General features: G+C 38.9%; 1 protein-coding gene across 1 annotated transcript in view; it reads right to left on the bottom strand.

Moving 5' to 3' along the window:
* The window catches only part of LOC111527806 (stabilizer of axonemal microtubules 2), a 31,879-nt gene extending 9,685 nt beyond the window's left edge, over window positions 1-22,194 (bottom strand). Inside the window, exons 1-3 of the mRNA XM_023194291.1 lie at window positions 22,116-22,194; window positions 14,423-14,602; window positions 8,428-8,630 (exon numbers count right to left, since the gene is read on the bottom strand). Coding sequence (XP_023050059.1) covers window positions 8,428-8,630; window positions 14,423-14,514 — 295 coding nt within the window. The 5' untranslated portion in view covers window positions 14,515-14,602; window positions 22,116-22,194. The remainder of the gene's footprint in view (window positions 1-8,427; window positions 8,631-14,422; window positions 14,603-22,115) is intronic.
* Between the last annotated feature and the right edge of the window lie 2,582 nt (window positions 22,195-24,776).

The following is a 24,776-nucleotide window of genomic DNA, read 5'->3' as shown; positions in this document are numbered from 1 at the left end:
ATGTTGAATATGAGTGATAAGAGTGGGCATCCTTGTGTTGTTCCAGGTCTCAAAGGGAATGCTTCCAGTTTTTGCTCCATTCAGCATGATGTTGGCTGTGGGTTTCTCATAGATGGCTCTTATTATTTTGAGGTATATTCCTTCAGTGCCTAGTTTGTTGAGAGTTTTTATCATGAAGGGATATTGTATTTTATCAAATGCTTTTTCTGCATCTATTGAGATGATCATATGATTTTTGTTTTTAATTCTATTTATGTGGTGAATCACATTTATTAATTTGCATATGTTGGACCATCCTTGCATCCCAGGAATAAAACCCACTTGACTGTGATGAATTAACTTTTTGATGTGCTGCTGGATTTGGTGTGCTAGTATTTTTTGAGGATTTTTTCATTTGTGTGTTCAATGTCATTTTCTTTTTTGTGTTTTTGTCAGATTTTGGTATCAGAACCATACTAGTTTCATAGAATGAGGCAGAGAGGAGTCCCTCTTCCTCAATTTTTTGGAATACTTTCAGTAGGATTGGTACCAGCTGTTCTTTGTATGTCTGGTAGAATTCAGCTGTGAATGAACACATTTGGTCCAGGGTTGGGTTTTTTTTTCTTTTTTTCTTTTGGTTGGTAGGTTTCTTACTGCTGATTCAATTTCCTTACTCGTTACTGATCTGTTCAGGATTTCTGTTTCTTCCTGATTCAATCTTGGGAATCTGTGTTTCCAGGAATTTATCCATTTCCTCTAGACTTTCTAGTTTGTGAACACAGAGATGTTCATAATATTCTCTGAGTATCTGTTGTGTTTCTGGGGGAATCAGTTGTGATGTCACTTTTGATTGTGCTCATTTGGAGGTCTTTTTTTTTGTTAATCTGGCTAGTGGTCTATCAATCCTGTTTATCTTTTCAAAAAATGAACTTTTTGCTTCATTGATCCTTTGTATGGTTTGGGGGTCTCAATTTCATTCAGTTCTGCTCTGATTTTAATTATTTCTTCTGCTAGCTTTGGGTTTAATTTGTCCTTATTTTGCTAGTACTTTTGGTTGCAAGGTTAGGTTGTTAATTTGAGATATTTCTGTCTTTTTGATGTAGGCATTTAGCACTTGAAACTTTCTTCTTAACCTTGCTTTTGCCACATCCCAGTAGTTCTGGTATGTTGTGTCTCTATTTTCATTTATTTCAAATCCTTTTTTTTTTTTTTTTGAGATGGAGTCTTGCACTGTTTCCCAGGCTAGAGTGCAGTGGTGCAATCTCGGCTCACTGCAACCTCTGCCTCCCGGGTTCAAGTGATTCTCCTGCCTCAGTCTCCCAAGTAGCTGGGATTACAGGCACCTGACACCATGCCCAACTACTTTTCTGTATTTTTAGTAGATAATGGGGTTTCACCATGTTGGCCAGGCTGGTCCCGAACTCCTGACCTTGTGATTTACTGACTCTGGCCTCCCAAAGTGCTGGGATTACAGGCATGAGCCACCGTGCCTGGCCTCAAATACTTTTAAAATTTCTGCCTTAATTTCATTTCTGCCTTAATTTCATTGTTTACCCAAAAGTCAGTCAGGAGCAAGTTGTTTAGTTTCCGTGTGTGTGTGTGTGTGTGTTTCTTTTTTCAATTCTCCCCTTCTCTTTTTTTTTATTTTACTTTAAGTTCTAGGGTACATGTGCACAATGTGCAGGTTTGTTACATATATATACATGTGCCATGATGGTGTGCTGCACCCATTAACTCGTCATTTACATTAGGTATATCTCCTAATGCTATCCTTCCCCCCACCCCCTCCCCACAATAGGACCTGGTGTGTGATGCTCCCCTTCCTGTGTCCAAGGGATTTCATTGTTTAATTCCCACCTATGAGTGAGAACATGCGGTGTTTGGTTTTCTTGTGATAGTTTGCTGAGAATGATGGTTTCCAGCTGTATCCATGTCCTTACAAAGGACATGAACTCATCCTTTTTTACGGCTGCATAGTATTCCATGGTGTATATGTGCTACATTTTCTTAATCCAGTCTGTCACTGATGGACATTTGGGTTGATTCCAAGTCTTTGCTATTGTGAATAGTGCCATAATAAACATACATGTGCATGTGTCTTTATAGCAGCATGACTTATAATCCTTTGGGTATATCCCCAATAATGGGATGGCTGGGTCAAATGGTATTTCTAGTTCTAGATCCTTGAGGAACTGCCACACTGTTTTCCACAATGGTTGAATTAGTTTACAGTCCCACCAACAGTGTAAAAGTATTCCTATTTCTCCACATCCTCTCCAGTACCTGTTGTTTCCTGATTTTTTAATCATGGCCATTCTAACTGGTGTGAGATGGTATCTCATTGTGGTTTTGATTTGCATTTCTCTGATGGAGAATGATGATGAGCATTTTTTCATGTGTCTGTTGGCTGTATGAATGTCTTCTTTTGAGAAGTGTCTGTTCATATCCTTTGCTCACTTTTTGATGGGTTGTTTGTTTTATTCTTGTAAATTTGATTGAGTTCTTTATAGGTTCTGGATATTAGCCCTTTGTCAGATGAGTAGATTGCAAACATTTTCTTCCATTCTGTAGGTTGCCTGTTCACTCTGATGGTAGTTTCTTTTGCTGTGCAGAAGCTCTTTAGTTTAATTAGATCCCATTTGTCAATTTTGGCTTTCGTTGCCATTGCTTTTGGTGTTTTAGACATGAAGTCCTTGCTCATGCCTATGTCCTGAATGGTATTACCTAGGTTTTCTTCTAGGGTTTTTATGGTTTTAAGTCTAACATTTAAGTCTCTAATCCATCTTGAATTAATTTTCGTATAAGGAGTAAGGAAAGGATCCAGTTTCAGCTTTCTACTTATGGCTAGCCAATTTTCCCAGCACCATTTATTAATTAGGGAATCCTTTCCCTGTTTCTTGTTTTTGTTAGGTTTGTCAAAGATCAGATGGCTGTAGATGTGTGGTACTATTTCTGAGGGCTCTGTTCTGTTCCATTCCATGTCTCTGTTTTGGTGCCAGTACCATGCTGTTTTGGTTATTGTAGCCTTGTAGTATAGTTTGAAGTCAGGTAGCATGATGCCTCCAGCTTTGTTCTTTTGGCTTAGGATTGTCTTGGCAATGCGGAGTCATTTTTGGTTCCATATGAACTTTAAAGCAGTTTTTTCCAATTCTGTGAAGACAGTCATTGGTAGCTTAATGGGGATGGCATTGAATCTATAAATTACCTTGGGCAGTATGGTCATTTTAACAATATTGATTCTTCCTATCCATGAGCATGGTATGTTCTTCCATTTGTTTGTGTCCTCTTTTATTTCCTGAGCAGTGGTTTGTAGTTCTCCTTGAAGAGGTCCGTTACATCCCTTGTAAGTTGGATTCCTAGGTATTTTATTCTCTTTGAAGCTATTATGAATGGGAGTTCATTCATAATTTGGCTCTCTGTTTGTCTGTTACTGGTGTATAAGAATTCTTGTGATTTTTGCACACTGATTTTGTATTCTGAGACTTTGCTGAAGTTGCTTATCAGCTTAAGGAGATTTTGGGCTGAGACAATGGGGTTTTAGATTTCCTCTTGGTACTGATTTCTATTTTTATTCTACTGTGGTCTGAGAAGATGCTTTGTATTATTTCAATGTTTTTCAATTTATTGAGACTTGCTTTATGACTGAGAATGTGGTCAAACTTAGGATATGTTCCGTGTGCAAATGAGAAGAATGTGTATTCTGGGATTGTTAGGTGGAGTATTCTGTAGATGTCTGTCAGTTCCAATTGGTCAAGTGTTGAATTTAAATTCAGAATTTCTCTGTTTTCTGTTTTGATGATCTGTCTAATGCTGTCAGTGGGGAGTTGAAGTCTCTCACTGTTTTTGTGTGACGGTCAAAGTCTTTTCTTAGGTCTAGAAACATTTGTTTTATAAATCTGAGTGCATATATAATACATTCAGGATAGTTAGGTGTTCTCATTGAATTGCACTCTTTATTATGATGTAATTAATGCCCTTATTTGCCCCTTTCTATTGTTGTTGGTTTAAAGTCAATTTTGATACAAAAACAACAACTCCTGCTTTTTTTGTTTTCTATTTGTGTTGTAGATCTTTCTCCATCTTCTACTTTGAGCCTATGGGTGTCACTGCATGTGAGATGGTCTCTCAAAGATAGCAGAAGGATGGTTTTTTTTTTTTTTTTTAACCCAGTTTGCCACCCTGGGTCTTTTAAGTAGAGCATTTAGGCCATTTACATTCAAGATTAATATTGATATGTGGGGGTTGGGCATGGTGGCTCACGCCTGTAATCCCAGCACTTTGGGAGGCCGAGGCAGGCGGATCACCTGAAGTCAGGAGTTCAAGACCAGCCTGACCAACATGGTAAAACCCTGTCTCTACTAAAAATACAAAAATTAGGTGGGCATGGTGGCGGGTGCCTGTAGTCCCAGCTACCCGGGAGGCTGAGCCAGGAGAATTGCTTGAACCTGGGAGGCAGAGGTTGCAGTTAGCTGAGATCGTGCCACTGCACTCTAGCTTGGGTGACAGACCAAGACTCCATCTCAAAAATCTATCTATCTATCTATATAGATATACATATAGATATAGATAGATATGTGGAGTTTTGTCTCTGTCATACATAGTGTTAGCTAGTTGCTTTGTAGTCTCAATTGTGTAGCTGCTTCATAGGGTCTGTGGCCTATGTGCATGCAAGCCAACACTATTTATTGAAAAGACTATTGTTTCTCCACTGTGTATTCTTGGCACCCTTGTCAAAAATTAGGTGGCTGTAATATGCTTGGGTTTATTCTGGGTTTTCTATTCTGTTTCATTGATCTATATGTCTATTTTTATGCCAGTACTATGTATTATTTTGGTTACTGTAGTTTTGTAATATAATTTGAAATCACAAAGTGTGATGCCTGAAACTTGCCCTTCTTTCTCAAGATTACTTTGGCTAATCAGGGTCTTTTGTGACTCCACATGAATTTTAGAATTTTTTTCTATTTCTGTGAAAAATGCCATTGGAAATTTGATAGAGATTTCATTGATTCTATTGATTGCTTTGGATCATATGAACATTTCAACAATATCAATTCTTCCAATCCATGAACACAGGATATCTTTCCATTTACTTATGTCTTCTTCAATGTCTTTCATCAGTGTTTTATAGTTTTTAATGTACAGATCTTTTACCTCCTTGGCTATCAATTGTAAAGTTTCTAAATGCCAACAAATATGCTACAATCCAGATCTCTGTATTCCCTACAATGTCTAGCATAGAGCAGGGTAATCTCTATAACATGTTTATCAAATCAAATAATGACCTATTTTATGATCTACATTTTAATATAAATAAATTTCTAAGTTGAGACTGCTGGGGGAAAAAACATTTTTGTTGAGGAGTCACCAGTTTCATAATGCCACACCTCCGGAATCTAAATATTGTCCTGTTTACCATTTTGCACGATCTTTTTTTTCTCATATCCCATTTCTTTCTTGCCTCCTGTCTAACTCTGAGAGGACAGTGAGAGTATCTTTCCCATTGTGACTTCTCTTCAGCTGCAGAATTGTCCTTAAATAGGTTATCTACAAAACCTGCAGTACAATCATACAGAGTGTGGAAGTACAGCCTTGGCCCTTAGTATTTTTGCTGTCTCATACCTGAAAACCTGAAATACAAAATATCATCTTTGCTGACTAAGAAAGTTCAGTAGAGAGAATACCAGAGGAACTCAAAATTCCTTATCCTTGAACTATAACCATAGGAGCAGAAGAATGAGAATCTACAGGAAACCCAAGTCATGGAAAGCTACTAGTGTTGGTATAAGTGTGTGTGTGTGTTGTGTATACATGTTCCCAGCATCAGGGGACATCAGTATTACTGATATATTTCTTATGGATCTTGTAGAAAAAAAAGAAAATCTTACTATAGTTGTATAAAAGATCAAATATAGTGGCTCACGCCTGTAATCCCAGCACTTTGGGAAGCCAAGGAGGGCAGATCATGAGGTCAGGAGTTCGAGACCAGCCTGACCAACATGGTGAAACCCCATCTCTATTAAAACACAAAAATTAGCTGGGTGTGGTAGTGTGCACCTGTAATCCCAGCTACTCAGGAGGCTGAGGCAGGAGAATCACTTGAACCTGGGAGGCAGAGGTTGCAGTGAGCCGAGATCGTGCCACTGCACTCCAGCCTGGGCGACAGAGCGAGACTCTGTCTGAAAAATAAAAAAAAAAAAAAAAAAAAAAAAAAAAGACCAAATATAATCATTTTCATAAATTATGCTTTATGTCAAATTTTGCACAGTACATTTTCTCCTATGCATATCTATATATCAGCAATTACTATATGCTACATTTAATTATAATATACTTCTTCACCATTCACATAGTCTTCACAATTTGTTCTTTGTGTAGCATGTTATGTGCTCAAAGATTTAAAAAACAGAAAGAACATTGCTTTTGACCTCCCCAATGAGTGGGCTGATATATGAAAGTATATTGATATTCTGCATTTTACTTACCCGTTGAATGGGTAGGCATGAAATTTAAAGAAAAAGTATGCATTTAGCTACTACCTAAAGTATAAATCATTACTTTGATTATTGATGGTATCATTCTTACAAAAGTGTTTCATATTAGGACCTACCTATTCAGCTATTTTACATAACCAATGGAAATAATGTAATCCTAGACATGTAATTACATTGATAAAAGATATAAAAATAATATCTACTATCAAAAATTAAAATTAAAATAGGCCCAAAATAGCCTAATTTTACACCGGGTGTGGTGGCTCACACCTGTAATGCCAGTACTTTGGGAAGCCAAGGCTCCCTTGAGGTCAGGATCACTTGAGATCAGGAGTTTGAGACCAGTCTGGCCAATATGGTGAAACCCCATCTCTACTAAAAGTACAAAAATTAGTGGCCGGGTGCGGTGGCTCATGCCTGTAATCCCAACACTTTGGGAGGCTGAGGCGGGTGGATCACAAGGTCAGGAGTTCAAGACCAGCCTGACTCACATGGTGAAACCCCATCCCTACTAAAAATACAAAAATTAGCCAGGTGTGGTGGTGTGCACCTGTAATCCCAGCTACTCAGGAGGCTGAGGCAGGACAATTGCTTGAACCGGGAGGCGGAGGTTGCAGTGAGCCAAGATTGAGCCATTGCACTCCAGCCTAGGCAACAGAGTGAGACTCCGTCTAAAAAAAATTAGCCAGGTGTGGTGGCAGGTGCCTGTAATCCCAACTACTCAGGAGGTTGAGGCAGGTGGATTGCTTGAACCCAGGAGACAGAGGTTGCAGTGAGCCAAGATTGTGCCACTGCATTCTAGCCTGGGCAACAGAGACTCCATCTCAAAAAAAAAAAAAAAAAAAAAAAAAAAGGCCTGTTTAAAAAACAAAGACCTCATTCCTCAAAAATAGCTTGTTTAAAAACAAAGACCCCGTCCCAGGTTTTGGGGCCAGGTGTGGTGGCTCACGCCTTTGATCCCAGCACTTTGGGAGGCTGAGGTGGGTGGATCACTTGAGGTCAGGAGTTGGTGACCAGCCTGGCTAACATGGTGAAACCCCATCTCTACTAAAAATACAAAAAAAAATAGCTGGGCGTGGTGGCATGCACCTGTAATCCCAGCTACTTGGGAGGCTGAGGTGGGAGAATCGCTTTAACCCGGGAGGCGAGGTTGCAGTGAGCCAAGATCCCGCTATTGCACTCCAGCCTGGGCAACAGAGCGAGACTCTGTCTCAATAACAACAACAAAAACACATTTTTGGAAAGAAAAACATAAATGGCCCAACTCCTATGCCTCTAAGTCAGTTGCCTGTAAAGAGAAAGTATTCTCACCCTTCCACCATCCCAGAATTCTTAGAGGAGCAGGACCCCTATGTGGCAGTCTAGCACTGTCTATCATGGGGTAGATAAGCCTATCTAATTCTGAGGTTCAGTATCAGGAATCGCCTGCTTACAGATGAAAGCTTCATTCTCTATTTTGTCCTTTATCAGTGTAAAAGTAACATTTTGCTTCTCCCTCTGGTAACTCTTTTGCTTTATAGGTTGGTTCAGGACTTGAATGGAGAATAGCATTGCTATTTATTTGACCTCAAAGATCCCAATACTCTCGGTAGAATTTCAACTCTTTCTAGGATGGGAAGAAAAGAACAATGCCAACTAAATGTGACACGAAGTGACAAACGTGACATAATGCTTGTTTAATGGCATCTCTTGTTTTTCATGTTTTGAAACAGAGAGAACTAACAAAGTAGATGAATTTGGATGGGAAATCTGGATATTTTCCCTCTCAATCAGACAAATGGTCTATTCTCTTTTGTTACTCTACAATACTATTCTGCCAAAGAGAGAAATGTTCTTTCCCAAGCCATGGAGTCTAAGTTTGGCAGCGCACCAAAATTATAATTTGATATTAGATGTTAAAGCTGGAAGTAAGTTTTAGTTTTTTGGCTCCTTCATTTTTGAAATGGCAAGTTACCTTTATAAGTTGGGACAGTGTCCAACTTTCCTTTTTTAACTTGTTGTCTCTCCAAAGGCCGGACTATTGCCACAGGCTGCACTTTGTACGAATTAAAATCCCGTTTGTAGGTAGTACCAAGATCAATCTTCCCTTGTTTTGGTTTATATTCTTCTGGCACATGGCGAGGCTGTTTAACTATTTCATAAGGAAGATAATCCGACCTGAAATATATAAATTTGAAACACAGCCTCACAAGTTCTTTTATTTCTAATTATTTCAATGAAATATGGAAAATGTCAAGGCTTTTTTCTTGAAAAGTCTGAGAAGATATTAAAATGGTAATAGTTGATAAACTACTTGAAAGAAGTAACTGAATTTCTTATAAAGTCCTATCCAGTGACTAAATATCTTGAGAAAAGTAAATATATCAAAAATTCTAGTTTTTAAAACATCATTAATTTTTAATTAATGTCAGTTAATTGGATCTTCAGTAAATAATATCCTCAAGTAATTGAATTTTTTTCTAACCTGGAAGGAAATTTCAGGTAAAATTTACTAAACCTGAAGAGTTTAAAAAATATATTCCCCCTGAGTCCACTTTGACAAAGTCCTTATGCATCCTACTTAAAGTCTCCAGCAAACTATTTTGGCATACTTTCTTCTTTTTGAATTAATGCTGTTTTCTCGCTTATTGTTAGATGATTAGTAACTCTAGTTTTTAGACATAAATCACATTCAGATTACGGATATAAGTGTTCCTCATCTTTGGATCTCCCAGATGGTAATGCAGCCAACCTGGGCGCTATATAACATTATGTGACAGAGGTAGTACTGGAGACACTGAGGTAAAAACTGAGGAATAGAGAAGAACACAAACTTAAGACTGATCAGACTGCCTACGTCCAAATCCTGGCTCTGTCATTTACTAGCTGCAGGACTTTGGATAACTTCATTAACCTGTTTATGCCCCAGTTTCTTTATATATCATAGGGCACAATAATATCTTCTATCTCACATAGTTGTTTTTAAGGATATACACACAGGCTTTTAAGACTGCTTGGTACACAGTAGGATCAATATGGTAGCCACTACTGTTACTACCCCAAGACTTCATGGATTGCTTTTTTCTTCTGGACTCTATTGGCACATCACTCATTTTGTGATTAAACTATCTTGTATTAATCAATATTTGCTGCGTATGTCTGTAAGTTCCCCGAAGAAACCCAAAACCCTCACTGAATTCTTCTTCTATTCACAACATAACTTCTTAGACTAATTAACTGTTTTCTCACCCACTCCAATCCATTTCGATCTGGTTTCCAGCATTGCCACTTCCCTAACACAGCTCTAAGGTTCACCATGTCTTCCATGTGATTAAATTCATCGAACATTTTTAGTCCTCATCTTACCTGACCTCTCCAAAAGTAATTGACATTATTGTCCACACTGTCTATTTCTAGGAAACTTTCTCTTCCTGACTTCCTGATTATCTTTTGTCAGTCTCCTATGCAGCTTCATCTACCTTTACTCGGTCATTAAATACATGTTAGCATTCCTCAAGACTTGGACCTACCTACACATTCTTCTTTTCATCCACTGTTCACTCCTGAGGATAACTCTTCTACTCCCACAGCTTCGATTACTACCTAGATTGAAAAAACCCTCAAATTTACATCTCAGCTTAGACCTCTTCTCTGAGCTCCATACCAGTATCTACGATGGTCTCTTGGATGTGCAGTGGCAACTCAAAACTTAGTATGTCACAAATCAACTCACTATTTCCCCTCAATAAATGTGGTCCTTTTTGCTTGTTCTCTACTTAAGTGAACGCTATCACCATCATTTCAGACGCATAGTGAGAAATTTAGGACTCACCCTTTACACCTTACTACTCTCCCCTATCTAGTCCATCATCAACTACTGTCAATTTTGCCTCATAAATATCTCTCAAATCTAACTTTGTTCCACATCTGCCACTACCATAATATGCAAAGTTTTTACAATAGCTCATTTGAATCACTTTAATAGCTTCCTAAACTCATTTACCCACATCCACCCTAGATCTCCCTCCAATCTTTTCTTCACATGGCACCTGAAGTAATTCTTTCCCAAGTAAATTTGATCAGGTCATTCTTGCCCTCATCTCCCTGGCCTCTTCCTTAACTCCCTTCCTCCCCTACTCCACCCTCCACCAAAAAAAAATAGAAAAGAAACCTTCATGACGTATTACTGTAAGGACACAGACAACACTGAACATGGCTTAAAGGCTCTGCCTGGCCTCCTTCACTAGCCTCAACTCTCACTGTGCTTCCTCTTGCTTTCTCTGCTCCAGCTGGCCCTCTTTGATAATTTTCTCCCTTACACGCTCCTTCCTGCTACATGCTACTCTCTCTCTCTCTGCTTGAAATGCATTTCCTTCCCCCTCTTAATCCAGTTAATTTGACATCCTTCAGGTTTTGACTCATTTTTCTTATTCCCCTGATAAAGTCAAACTCTTATTCTGGCTGTCAAGATACCTGTGCCTTTCCCTCATAGATTTCATCATTGTTGTAATTTTAGACTTACTTTGAGTAATGTTTTTGATTGCCATCTCTAATAGGTTGCAAAATCTGTCAGCACAGAGATCATGACTGCTTTTGGTCACCACTATATCCCAGGTGTCTAGTATAGTGCTTGATGCTTAATAAATGCTTAATAATTTTTTTATTTAATGAATGAAGAGTAGTAGAAATCACATACCTCTGCTTCTCAAGACATGTGAGTTGTTCTTCGCTCTTCCTAAATACAAGCTAGAGGGGAATAGGCTAAAATGCAGTCAGGAAGTGAGAGAATCAGGAAGAGAAAAGCAAAGCAAAAGCTTAGAACTCTCAGTTTCTCTGCTTAGACTAGTTAAGTGTTAGAAAGTATGCCTCCAAACCCAAAGCCGCTTTCTATGGAGTAGTAGTAGAGGGTGAATGCAGTCTTATTTATCTGATATATCCTAAAACATTTGATGTGTCTAGAATCCTACTCCTTCAGGGCAGGCTTCCTGCCAACTCTGGCAGTCATCTAAGTGAGCTACAACAGTACTGCTATAAAGGATCCAAAATCTTGTACAAGTTCAGACACCTCTTTACACAGTCACTTCCTGTACTATACAAAGGTACAGAATGCTTCTTTGTTTGTACAGATAAATCCACTTTCTACTGCATAGTCACCACAGTCAACACGAGGGGGTCAAGCAAGACTTTCAAGCTCCTAGATTATGACTCTTAGAAATACTGTTAGTTTCCCAGTGAAAATAGAAAGTAAAGATCCAATGTCTTACTAAGTGAAGAGACAACAATTTAAGAAATGAATATTTTAGTTTTATTGGCATTTTGGACTTTGGGACTTTCTTTTTTTCTTTTTCTTTCTTTTTTTTTTTTTTTAACTATTAAGGCTTACTTGAATAAGTCAACAGGGGAAATTCAGAATTGAAAAGCAACTGCCTTTTAAAAGAAAGATATGGCAGGTTAAATTTTCTCAATTTCTACACTTAGAACTGGTTAAAAGCACAATCTCTGTTCAATAAATACAAATATTGTAAAATTTATTTTAAATCTCTAATATGAACCATTAAAGCATCAAGAAATAAATATATTAATAAATTAAAGTGAAGACAAACAGCCATTCCCATTTAATCAGTCTCAACCAGTTGTTCAATTTCTTCATCTCACTTATTATAATCCATAATTATCTTAGTTATTTATCTGATTTTTCATATCTGGACTTTCCCACAACACTATAAACAACAGTAAAGCAAAGACCGTCTCTGTTTTATGTTCCATGTCATCCTCAGTGAGCAGTCCAGTTCCTGACCTAACTGCACTGAATCAGTGGCAACAGAATCACTAGCAATGCTGGTTAAAAACGCAGTTTCCTGAGACCCACTCTATTATCTACTGGCTCTTTTAGATGGAGATCTGGAATCTGCAATTGTAACACTTCTAGATGGCACTACTGCATACCAAAATCTGAGGACTAAGTAAAATCTTCCATCTGTGGAAGAGCCATACACCTACACAAGTAACTAGAGTCACCAAAGTATTATTACTGCAAGGAATGCCTGAAATGTTAAAAATAGAAATATTAGACTAAAAGTTTGAAAGTCTCTACCTTTGCTATATAAGAATGAGCTGCATCTGAAATGAAATGAAAATGGCTAACATCAAAATGTAAAGCTATTACAGAGCATTTTTAAAACTCTAAATTATAGAAATATGATGTCTGAGTTCCTTGAAAGCAGGAACTTCAACTTGTGAAAGGAAAATAAATCTTGGGGCCCCGAAATCACTAAGGGGAAAAGTGAAGCTGGGAACTGCTTAGGACAAACCTGTCTCCCATTCTATTCATAGTCACCCCTCTGCTCACTGATATAAATGCATATCTGATTGCTTCCTTTGGAGAAGCTCATCAGAAACTCAAAAGAATGCAACCATTTTTCTCTTATCTACCTAGGACCTGCAAGCTCACTCCCAGTTTCAAATTTGTCCCACCCTTCTGGAACGAACCAATATTCATCTAACATATATGTTGATTGACGTGTGTCTCCCTAAAACGTATAAAACCAAACTGTGCTCTGACCACCTTGGGCACATATTATTGGGACCTCTTGAGGCTGTGTCACCAGCACGCACCCTCAACCTTGGCAAAATAAACTTCCTAAATTAACTGAGACCTATCTGAGATATTTGTGGTTCACAAACTTATTGACATTTTTATACTTAACACTAGGATTGTACCTTGAATATAGTATATACATTAACAGTTCAAATAAAATAATGAGTAAATATACTTAACCCACCTGACAAAAATTTGAGAAATCAAAAAAGGTAAGTTCAAATGAAAAGTACAGATTTAAGAGGATTTTTTTTCATCACTCACTGAACAAATATTGGGTACCTACTATGTGCTAGTAGGCATTGTATTAGTTTTCTAAAAATAGAATGCTGAGATAACAATAGACTTAGTTCCTGCTTTCATGAAACACTGAAACCAACCTAACGATAAATAACAGGAAGGTGCTTTGGGAGCTTACATAGAAGAATTTTACCTAATCTGAAAACTGGATGAAGTGTCAGAGAAGGCTTACTCAAGTGATAATTTAGTTGAGATCTGCAGATTGAATGAGCATTAGCTAAGAGAGGGAAGGAAAATTGCAGGTAGGGAAAATAGTATCTTGGAAGACCCTGAGACAAGGAAACCTGGCACTTTCCAAATAAATAAAAAATGGCGCATGGGATGAAGCATAAAAGTGAAAAGGGCACTACAGTGAAAATGAATTAGAGAATTAAGTAGTGAGCAAACCATGCCTCCACATGGTTTTGATAAGGATTCTGGTTTGTGTTAAACACAATGGGAAAGTTTAAGAGTATTTTAAGCAGAAAAGTGATAGGATTTGGTTTGAATTTGGGAAGGCTGAAGTATTGAAAACAGATCAAACTGCAAAAACTAGAGTAGATTCAGATATTATACTTAGAAAGCGACTGCATTCCTCTAGGTCAAGCTTGTCCAACCTGCAGCCTATGGGCTGCATGCGGCCCAGGACGGCTTTGAATGAAGTCCAACACAAATTTGTAAACTTTCTTAAAACATTATGAGATTTTCTTGTGATTTTTTTTGCTCATCAGCTATGGTTGGTGTTATTGGATTTGATGTGCGGCCCAAGACAATTCTTCCAATGTGGCCCAGGGAAGCCAAAAGATTGGACACCCTGCTGTAGGTGGTGGTGACAGTGGAAAGCAGACAAACATTAGATATTTTAGGAAGTTAAAAAAATAGAACTTTTTATATCCCTTTTTTCTTCTCACACTTTGTCAACCTAATTCCCATTTTTCTGTTTTTTTTCAAGTTGTGACTTAACTAGTCTCTTGCCTATTAGATTGGTTCAACTTAAATCAATGAAATAGTAATTTAAATAGCTAGAAAAATTTATTGAGAGCAGAAGAGTTGGGAGAAAAATAAGTAAAGCAAATAGTTACTAAATATTTACTTAAATGTAGTTATTCCTTCCATTTTAACACGGCATGCTCGAATTTCTTGCTTGGGTTTAAGACTCTGAGTTGGAAGAACATTGTCATACATAGGATATTTTTCCAAATACTCAGTTGTAGGGCAAAACACCTCAGAATTTTCATAAATCCTTGTGGTTCCATGTGGACAATGATGTCGCCTGTGCAAAAAATAAACTGAAAGATTAACTTTAAAAAACATTTTGTATTGTAATTGCATTTTAATCAGAGACCGCCAATCAACTCACAATTTCTAAATTCTAGAGCTTTACTGAAAAAAAACTTTTTCCTCTATAAAAACAATCTATAAATAATGGTCTATCTCTACGTGGTGGAAGCACAGCAATTAAGTGTCTCATAACAATTTAGTGTCTTGTTACACTATAGAAGCTGAAAAGCTAATAGGGAATTTCTCATGCTCTTGCAGGAAGGTTCCACATACAATTTAGGTTTCACCTACTACATGTATTCACTTGATACTTTGACTCAGAACAGAGCTACATAAGGAGAGAGTCAAGGCACAACATTTATTTTGCTTGCATGGAATGTAATAGAGGCAACAAGAGATTGGAGTTAGAAGTTGTTAGGTGGCATCTTGATTTGCAAGCTGGTTTCCTAACTTGGCAGCTTCTTGACCTTGGAAGAGACGAGTGATTCTAGAGTGTACAGCTCTGCTGCAATTTTCTGATTGTGGCAGAGGCAGTGGCTCCCTTGTCAGTCCTGTTCTGTGGTAAAATTTTTGGAAGTTTTTCCTGGAAGCTTATTTTGAAAATGATTTCTTAAGTTCTTCCAAGTGAACTCCATATGTGTGTGTATATATATACACTATATATATATATATATATATATATATATATATATACTCCTTAATAAATTCCTTTTTGCCTAAACTAACCAGAGAAGATTATGTTATCCATAACTAAGAATCTTGACCAATATATCATATAAGCTAATAGAATACAGTTATTTAAGAGAATGAGGGTGGCCTTTATGCATGTTCACTGGAAGATGGTAAGATTGTAAATAGTAAAAACCCAGATTGTAGAATAGTATGCTTAGGGTTTTCTGTTCCAAGATGGTAGAATAGGAACAGCTCCACTCTGCAGCTCACAGCATGATCGACACAGAAGATGGTGATTTCTGCATTTCCAACTGAGCCTCCACTGGTGATACCCAGGCAAACAGGGTCTGGAGTGAACCTCCAGCAAACTCCAACAGACCTGAAGCTGAGGGACCTGACTCTTAGAAGGAAAACTAACAAACAGAAAGGAATAGCATCAACAGCAACAAAAAGGACATCCACCCCAAAATCCCACCTGAAGGTCACCAGCATCAAAGACCACAGGTAGATAAAACCACAAAGATGGGGACAAACCAGAGCAGAAAAGCTGAAAATTCTAAAAACCAGAGCGCCTCTTCTCCTCCAAAGGATGGCGGCTCCTTGCCAGTAATGGAACAAAGCTGGATGGAGAATGACTTTGACAAGTTGACAGAAGTAGGCTTCAGAGGGTCGGTAATAACAAACTTCTCCGAGCTAAAGGAGGATGTTTGAACCCATCACAAGGAAGACAAAAACCTAGAAAAAAGATTAGACAAATGGCTAACTAGAATAAACAGTGTAGAGAAGACCTTAAATGATCTGATGGAGCTGAAAACCATGGCACAAGAACTATGTGACACATGCACAAGCTTCAGTAGCCGATTCAATCAAGTAGAAGAAAAGGTATCAGTGATTGAAGATCAAATTAATGACATAAAGTGAGCAGAGAAGTTTAGAGAAAAAAGAGTAAAAAGAATCAAACAAAGCCTTCAAGAACTATGGGACTATGTGAAAAGACCAAATCTACATTTGGTTGGTATACCTGAAAGTGACAGGGAGAATGGAACCAAGTTGGAAAACACTCTTCATGATATTATCCAGGAGAACTTCCCCAACCTAGCAAGGCAGGCCAACATTCAAATACAGGAAATACAGAGAACACCACAAAGATACTCCTTGAGAAGAGCAAACCCAAGACATATAATTGTCAGATTCACCAAGGTTGAAATGAAGGAAAAAATGTTAAGGGCAGCCAGAGAGAAAGGTCAGGTTACCGACAAAGGGAAGCCCATCAGACTAATAGCAGATCTCTTGGCAGAAACTCTACAAGCCAGAAGAGAGTGGGGGCCAATATTCAACATACTTATAGAAAATAATTTTCAACCCAGAATTTCATATCCAGCCAAACTAAGCTTCATAGTGAAGGAGAAATAAAACCCTTTACAGATAAGCAAATGTTGAAAGATTTTGTCACCACCAGGCCTGCCTTACAAGAGCTCCTGAAGGAGGCACTAAACATAGAAAGGAACAACCGGTACCAGCCACTGCAAAAACATGCCAAATTGTAAAGACCATTAATGCTAGGAAGAAACTGCATCAACTAATGGGCAAAATAACCAGCTAACATTATAATGACAGGATCAAATTCACACATAACAATATTAACCTTAAATGTAAATAGGCTAAATGCCCCAATTAAAAGATGCAGACTGGCAAATTGGATAAAGAATCAAGACCTATCAGTGTGCTGTATTCAGGAGACCCAACTCATATGCAGAGACACACATAGGCTCAAAAGAAAGGGATGGAGGAAGGTCTATTAAGCAAATGGAAAGCAAAAACAAGGAGGGGTTGCAATCCTAGTCACTGATAAAACAGACGTTAAACCAACAAAGATCAAAAGAGACAAAGACGACCATTACATAATGGTAAAGGGATCAATTCAACAAGAAGAGCTAACTATCCTAAATATATATGCACTTAATACAGGAGCACCCAGATGCATAAAGCAAGTCCTCAGGGACCTACAAAGAGAGTTAGACTCCTGCACAATAATAATTGGAGACTTTAATACCCCACTGTCAATATTTTAGACAGATCAACAAGACAAAAGGTTAACAAGGATATCCAGGACTTGAACTCAGCTCTGCACCAAGTGGACCTAATAGATATCCACAGAACTCTCCACTCCAAGTCAACAGAATACACATTCTTCTCAGCACTGCATCACACTTATTCCAAAATTGACCACATAGTTGGAAGTAAAGCACTCCTCAGCAAATGTGAAAAACAGAAATCACAACAGTCTCTCAGACCACAGTGCAATCAAATTAGAACTCAGGATTAAGAAACTCACTCAAAACCGTACAACTACATGGAAACTGAACAACCTGCTCCTGAACGACTACTAGGTAAATAATGAAATTAAAACAGAAATAAAGATGTTCTTTGAAACCAATGAGAATAAAGACACAACGTACCAGAATCTCTGGAACACATTTAAAGCAGTGTGTAGAGGAAATTTACAGCATTAAATGTCCACAAGAGAAAGCAGGAAAGATCTAAAATCGACTACCCTAACATCACAATTAAAAGAACTAGAGAAGCAAGAGCAAACAAATTCAAAAACTAGCAGAAGGCAAGAAATAATTAAGATCAGAGCAGAACTGAAGGAGATAGAGACACAAAAAACCCTTTAAAAAAATCAATGAATCCAGGAGCTGGTTTTTCAAAAAGATCAACAAAATTGATAGACTGCTAGCAAGGCTAGTAAAGAAGAAAGGAGAGAAGAATCAAATAGATGCAAAGAACAATGACAAAGGGGATATCACCACAGATCCCACAGAAATACCAACTATCATCAGATAATACTATAAACACCTCTATGCAAATAAACTAGAAAACCTAGAAGAAATGGATAAATTCCAGGACACACACACCCTCCCAAGACTAAACCAGGAAGAAGGTGAATCTCTGAATAGACCAATAACAGGCTCTGACATTGAGGCAATAATTAATAGCCTACCAACCAAAAAACGTCCAGGACTAGATGGATTCACAGCTGAATTCTATCAGAGGTACAATGAGGAGCTGGTACCATTCCTTCTGAAACTATTCCACTCAACAGAAAAACAGAGAATCCTCCCTAACTCATTGTATGAAGCCAGCATCATCCTGATACCAAAACCTGGCAGAGACACAACAAAAAAAGAGAATTTTAGACCAATATTCCTGATGAACATCAATGCAAAATCCTCGATAAAATACTGGCAAACCGAATCCAGCAGCACATCAAAAAGCTTACCCACCATAATCAAGTGGGCTTCATCCCTGGGATGCAAGGCTGGTTCAACATTTGCAAATCAATAAACGTAATCCAGCATATAAACAGAACCAAAGACAAGAACCACATGATTATCTCAATAGATGCAGAAAAGGCTTTTGACAACATTCAACAGCACTTCATGCTAAAAACGCTCAATAAATTCGGTATTGATGGAATGTACCTCAAAATAATAAGAGCTATTTATGACAAACCCACAGCCAATATCATACTGAAAGGGCAAAAACTGGAATCATTCCTTTTGAAAACTGGCATAAGACAGGGATGCCCTCTCTCACCACTCCTATTCAACATAGTGTTGGAAGTTCTGGCCAGGGAAATCAGGCAAGAGAAAGAAATAAAGGGTATTCAATTAGGAAAAGAGGAAGTCAAATTGTCCCTGTTTGCAGATGATGTGATTGTATATTTAGAAAACCCCGTCGTCTCAGCCCAAAATCTCCTTAAGCTGACAAGCAACTTCAGTAAAGTCTCAGGATACAAAATCAATGTGCAAAAATCACAAGCATTCTTATACACCAGTAACAGACAAGCAGAGAGCCAAATCAGGAATGAACTTCCATTCACAATTACTACAAAGAGTATAAAATACCCAGGAAACCAACTTATAAGGGATGTGAAGGACCTCTTCAAGGAGAACTACAAACTGCTCAATGAAATAAAAGAGGACACAAACAAATGGAAGAACATTCCATGCTCATGGATAGGAAGAATCAATATCATGAAAATGGCCACACTACCCAAGGTAATTTATAGATTCAATGCCACCCCATCAAGCCACCAATGACTTTCTTCACAGAATTGGAAAAAAACTACTTTAAGGTTCATATGGAACAAAAAAAGAGCTCACATTGCCAAGACAATCCTAAACAAAAAGAACAAAGCTGGAGGCATCACACTACCTGACTTCAAACTATACTACAAGGCTACAGCAACCAAAACACCATGCTACTGGTACCAAACAGAGAGATAGACCAACGGAAAAGAACAGAGCCCTTGGAAATAATACCACACATCTACAACCATCTGATCTTTGACAAACCTGACAAAAACCAGAAATGGGGAAAGGACTCCCTATTTAATAAATGGTGCTGGGAAAACTAGCTAGCCATATGTAGAAAGCTGAAACTGGATCCCTTCTTTGCACCTTATACAAAATTAATTCAAGATGGATTAAACACTTAAATGTTAGACCTAAAACCATAAAAACCCTAGAAGAAAACTTAGGCAATACCACATAGGACAAGGACTTCACCAGTAAAACACCAAAAGCAATAGCAACAAAAGCCAAAATAGACAAATGGGATCTAATTAAACTAAAGAGCTTCTGCACAGCAAAAGAAACTACCATCAGAGTGAACAGGCAACCTACAGAATGGGAGAAAATTTTTGCAATCTACCCATCTGACAAAGAGCTAATATCCAGAATCTACAAAGAACTTAAACAAATTTACAAGAAAAAAACAAACAATCCCATCAAAAAGTGGGTGAATGATATGAACAGACCTTTCTCAAATGGAGCCATTTATGCAGCCAACAGATACATGAAAAAATGCTCATCCTCACTGGTCATCAGAGAAATGCAAATCAAAACCACAATGAGATACCATCTCATACCAGTTAGAATGGCGATCATTAAAAAGTCAGGAAACAACAGATGCTGGAAAGGATGTGGAGAAATAGGAAAGCTTTTACATTGTTGGTGGAAGTGTAAACTAGTTCACCCATTGTGGAAGACAGTGTGGTGATTCCTCAAGGATCTAGAACTAGAAATACCATTTGACCCAGCAATCCCATTACTGGGTATATATCCAAAGGATTATAAATCATGCTACTATAAGCACAAATGCACACGTATGTTTACTGCGGTACTGTTCATGATAGCAAAGACTTGGAACCAACCCAAATGTCCATCAATGACAGACTGGATTAAGAAAATGTGGCACATATATACCATGGAGTGCTATGCAGCCATAAAAAAGGATGAGTTCATATCCTTTGTAGGGACATGGATGAAGCTGGAAACCATCATCCTGAGCAAACTACCACAAGGACAGAAAAGCAAACACTGCATGTTCTCACTCATAGGTGGGAATTGAACAATGAGAACACTGGAACACAGGGCCGGGAACATCACACGTGGGGGCCTGTCGTGGGGTGGGGGGCAGGGGGATGGATAGCATTAGGCGAAATACCTAACGTAAATGATGAGTTAATGGGTGCAGCAAACCAACATGGCACGTGTATATCTATGTAACAAACCTGCACGTTGTGCATATGTACCCTAGCACTTAAAGTATAATAATAATACAAAAGAACGCTTTCAAAGGAATAATAAAAAAAAGTATCCTTAGAATATTCTCTTTTCTTGTTTAAAAAAAAAAAAAAATCAATGCAGGCCGGATGCAGTGGCTCATGCCTGTAATCCCAGCACTTTGGGAGGCCAAGGCAGGCGGATCACGGGGTCAGGAGATAGAGGCCAACATGGTGAAACCCTGTCTCCACTAAAAATACAAAAATAAGCTGGGTGCGGTGGTGCTTGCCTGTAATCCCAGCTACTCAATAAGCTGAGGCAGGAGAATTGCTTGAACACAGGAGGTGGAGGTTGCAGTAAGCCGAGATTGTGCCACTGCCCTCCAGTCTGGCGACAGAGCGAGACTCTGTCTCAAAAAAAAAAAAAAAAAGAAAGAAAGAAAGAAAGAAATGCACATGTAAAGCAAGTCTTAAAGAACATTATGTTATCTGTGGAAGATAGAATTATCTGTGTTTTATAATATATTTTTGCTCAGATTTTTATGACACCTCGTGTGTATTTATTTATTGCATTATCAGAAAATAAAGATAAAACCCTTAAAAAACAAAACAACCACAACCAAAAAAAAAAAAAACAAACAAAAAGTAAATCACAGCATTCCAAGGGTAGCCTTCAACATAATGAAGACTGAATTTCCTAACAGTTGAATGGGAAAGGAACTTACGTTGGATATGAATTAGAAAAAAAGTAAAAATTTTCTCCTACACACCAGTCTGCAGATTCATACACCCAAAGTTAATTTGTTGATATTTTAATATACTTCTAATTACGAACTGTGTTTATTATGAGACTATCAAAAAAACTGCTTTCCATCAACATGCAGTGTTTTCTTTGAAGGGGATTCCAAATACGAAGGGATTGACACGTTCATATTTACTTAGCAAATAATGATCTAATCCCTGGGTCGATAGTGAAGCTGAGGCAGGAGAAGACTGTTTCTACGTGATGGCAGGACTCAGTTGGATTCTAGGTTTCAGGGTGGGGACTACTGTACTGGCTTTTCAGTCAGGCGGATCCAAAGAACTGCTGACTGGACGGGAATGGGAATATGGTCTTGCTGGGAGGACAGAAAGCAGATGAAAGAAAGTGTGATATGGGTTGCAGACTCAGAGCCTTGAGCACTGTTCTTTCTTACCTTTGTGGTGGGGGATGATGGGGTGGAAATGTATTCTCCCAGTCGGATCACATCCCACTACTCACCAGTCTTATATCCCATCGCGGCTTCACATATATTATTTAGCCGGCCTGTGTGGCATTTTACTTTGCATCCTTGATTGGGAGTCTCAGGGGCTACGAAGAAAGGTTTTACCCCCAGGTCGCCGGCGGGTGCGGAGAAAGTATTACTCGAGCGGGATAAGTGGGGATGTCGCTGCGCCCTCGTCCCTTGATCTGCAGGGGACGGCCATTCTCAGGGTTCCCGAGGAGCTGGCTCCGTGCACCTAGGCCCCAGGTCGGCTCCCAAGCCCCGGCCCGCCACTACACCAGCCACTTCTTACCCGCAGGTACAAATCTGACACAGACACCAGTTCCTCATGCTCTCGGCTCCCAGGGTTTCTTTCAGCTCGCCTCAGCACTTGTAGCTTCTTCACTCTTACAGCGCCCGCCGTAGTCAAGGCAACAGAGGGATGCTAGGTGACGGACGCTGCGCCGGCTTCCGGCGGCGTAAGAGACGCGTCAGTACTGGCGTGCTGGACCCGCAGAGTTTTCCGCGTTCCGAAGCTCTTGGTGTGGCCCGGACCCGGGAGGAGGAACGCGGGGGTGGAGCTGCTGCAGACGGTGATTGCGGGCTCGCGTTAGGAACTGGCATCTTCCTCGGCCAGCCTCTGGGCGGTGCTGGAGGACCCCGCTCGCTGCGGCTCTGAGGCGGAAACCCGGGCTGGGGCCGAGCGCGGGCTGGGAGCGGCAGTCCCCGGAGTGTGACTTCCAGTCTGGGGCCCGGGCTTGGCCTGTCTGTGTGGACCCGGGATCCTCAAAGAGAACGAATCCGGGACCCTGCAGAAATGAAGGGCATGTAGCGTAGACGTTTTTCCTGTTTATTTAGAAAGGAATGAAAGACCGGCAGTGCACCTGCTTGGATGATAAGCACGTGACCCAAAACTTTGTTCGGGCTCCGTGGGCAGGAATAAAGCTGGGTATTCGACCTCGCGCGCGGACTAGCGAGAATGTCAGAATGAGGGACTTGGGGGAAGACTGAAGAGAGAAAGGGAGCATCTTTTCAGCATCTTCTCAGCCTCCGGCATGCAACACTTCCTGTACGTGGCCATTGGCCTGGAGAAGTTTACCAGAGTACTCCTTCTCCGGCAGGGTCACTGATGTCACTGTGCACCCAGCCCCTTCGAGCTGCGTGATTCATCGCAGCCTTCGGATCCGGAAGGATGAGCAAACTCCTCAATTACAATCGTAGTAGGATACTGACTTTAGTGCTCAGCCTGGAATTGGCTGAGGCATGAAATTCACTGATGGCTCAGAATAGTTGGCCTAGAATAATAGGCTGGCACTTCAGATCTGTGAGAAAAAGATGAACCTTTCAAATGGTTCTTGGGAAATTGGTTATCCATGTGAAAAAAAAAAATTGGACCTCTACTTAATACCACACACAAATCAATTGCACAGTTAAGGTATTTATATTTAAAATCAAAACTGTAAAGCTTTTAGAAAATAATATGGGCTAATATTTTTATGACCTTAAAGGAAGATTTCTTAAGACAAAAACGTGCAAACAATTTTTTAAAGGTTAATAAACTACTTAAAATTAAGAACATATTTATCAAAGATGCCAGAAAGAAATGGAAAAAAACAAGCCTGGTAACTGTGAAAAATATTAATAACACACATATAATTGACAAAGGACTAGTATTCAGAGACTATAAATAACTTATCCAAAACAAAATAAATCTGTATTACAACCAGTAGAAAGGTGGACAAAAGCCTTGTATAGGCAGTTCACAGAAAAGGAATGTTAAAAGGCCAATACAAGAAACTTATAAAATGATACTTAATCCCATTAATAATAGGAGAAATGTAAATTAAAACCATGAGATGCTATTTATCACCCATCTTAAAAAATAAAGTCCAGCAATATCAGCTGTTGAACTTATGAATCAAAAAAAGCAGTATTCCACTGTGGATCAGTCCAACTATTTGGAAAATAATTTGGAAATGTTAGGTTGAGGATGTGAAGATTTAATAACTCAGAAATTCTACTGGTAGAGAGTGTACAAGAGACCCACAACTGTTCATATCAGCTCAGTAATAGTTACAGAAAACTGGAATCCATCTCCGTGTCCACTGGTAATACAATGGATGAATGCGTGTGGTAGATTTGTGAAGTGGAGTCCTACAGTAATAAAAATGAATGAATTACATCAATATGGGTGAATCTCAGGAAAACAATATCGAGCAGAGAAAAAGTGACAGTGTAATATAGTAAGTATGACTCTTATAGAAGGCTTAAAACTTGCCACTCTACATGATATATTGCTTAGGGACACTCTCATTTTTAAAAATTATAAAGAAAATAAGGAAATGATCAAGATAAAATTCAGGATAGTGGTTACCTATAAGCCAGGAGCACAGGGTACTTCAAAAGTAACGAATTTTTTTTTTCCTTTTGAAATGGGATGGTACATACCTAGGGGTTCATTGTGTTGTTATTTATGTAATTACACATGTTTCATACCAACCCAGTGCTTAAAAACATACATTATAGAAGACTGATAAGGGACTGAGAGTTTTCGAAGGATGTCTTCATTATAGAAGACTGAGAGGTTGGAGAGGTGAAGGGAAACCAGCAGTGGGATCTAAGGAGAGATGAAGGTAAATTAAGATATTTCAGACTCTTGGAAGAATTTCACATATGCA

The sequence above is a fragment of the Piliocolobus tephrosceles genome, chromosome 6, assembly GCF_002776525.5.
Source record: "Piliocolobus tephrosceles isolate RC106 chromosome 6, ASM277652v3, whole genome shotgun sequence".
Taxonomy (NCBI): Eukaryota; Metazoa; Chordata; class Mammalia; order Primates; family Cercopithecidae; genus Piliocolobus; species Piliocolobus tephrosceles.
Note: the sequence above shows the minus strand (reverse complement) of the source record. Positions and strands in the feature narration are given on the sequence as shown.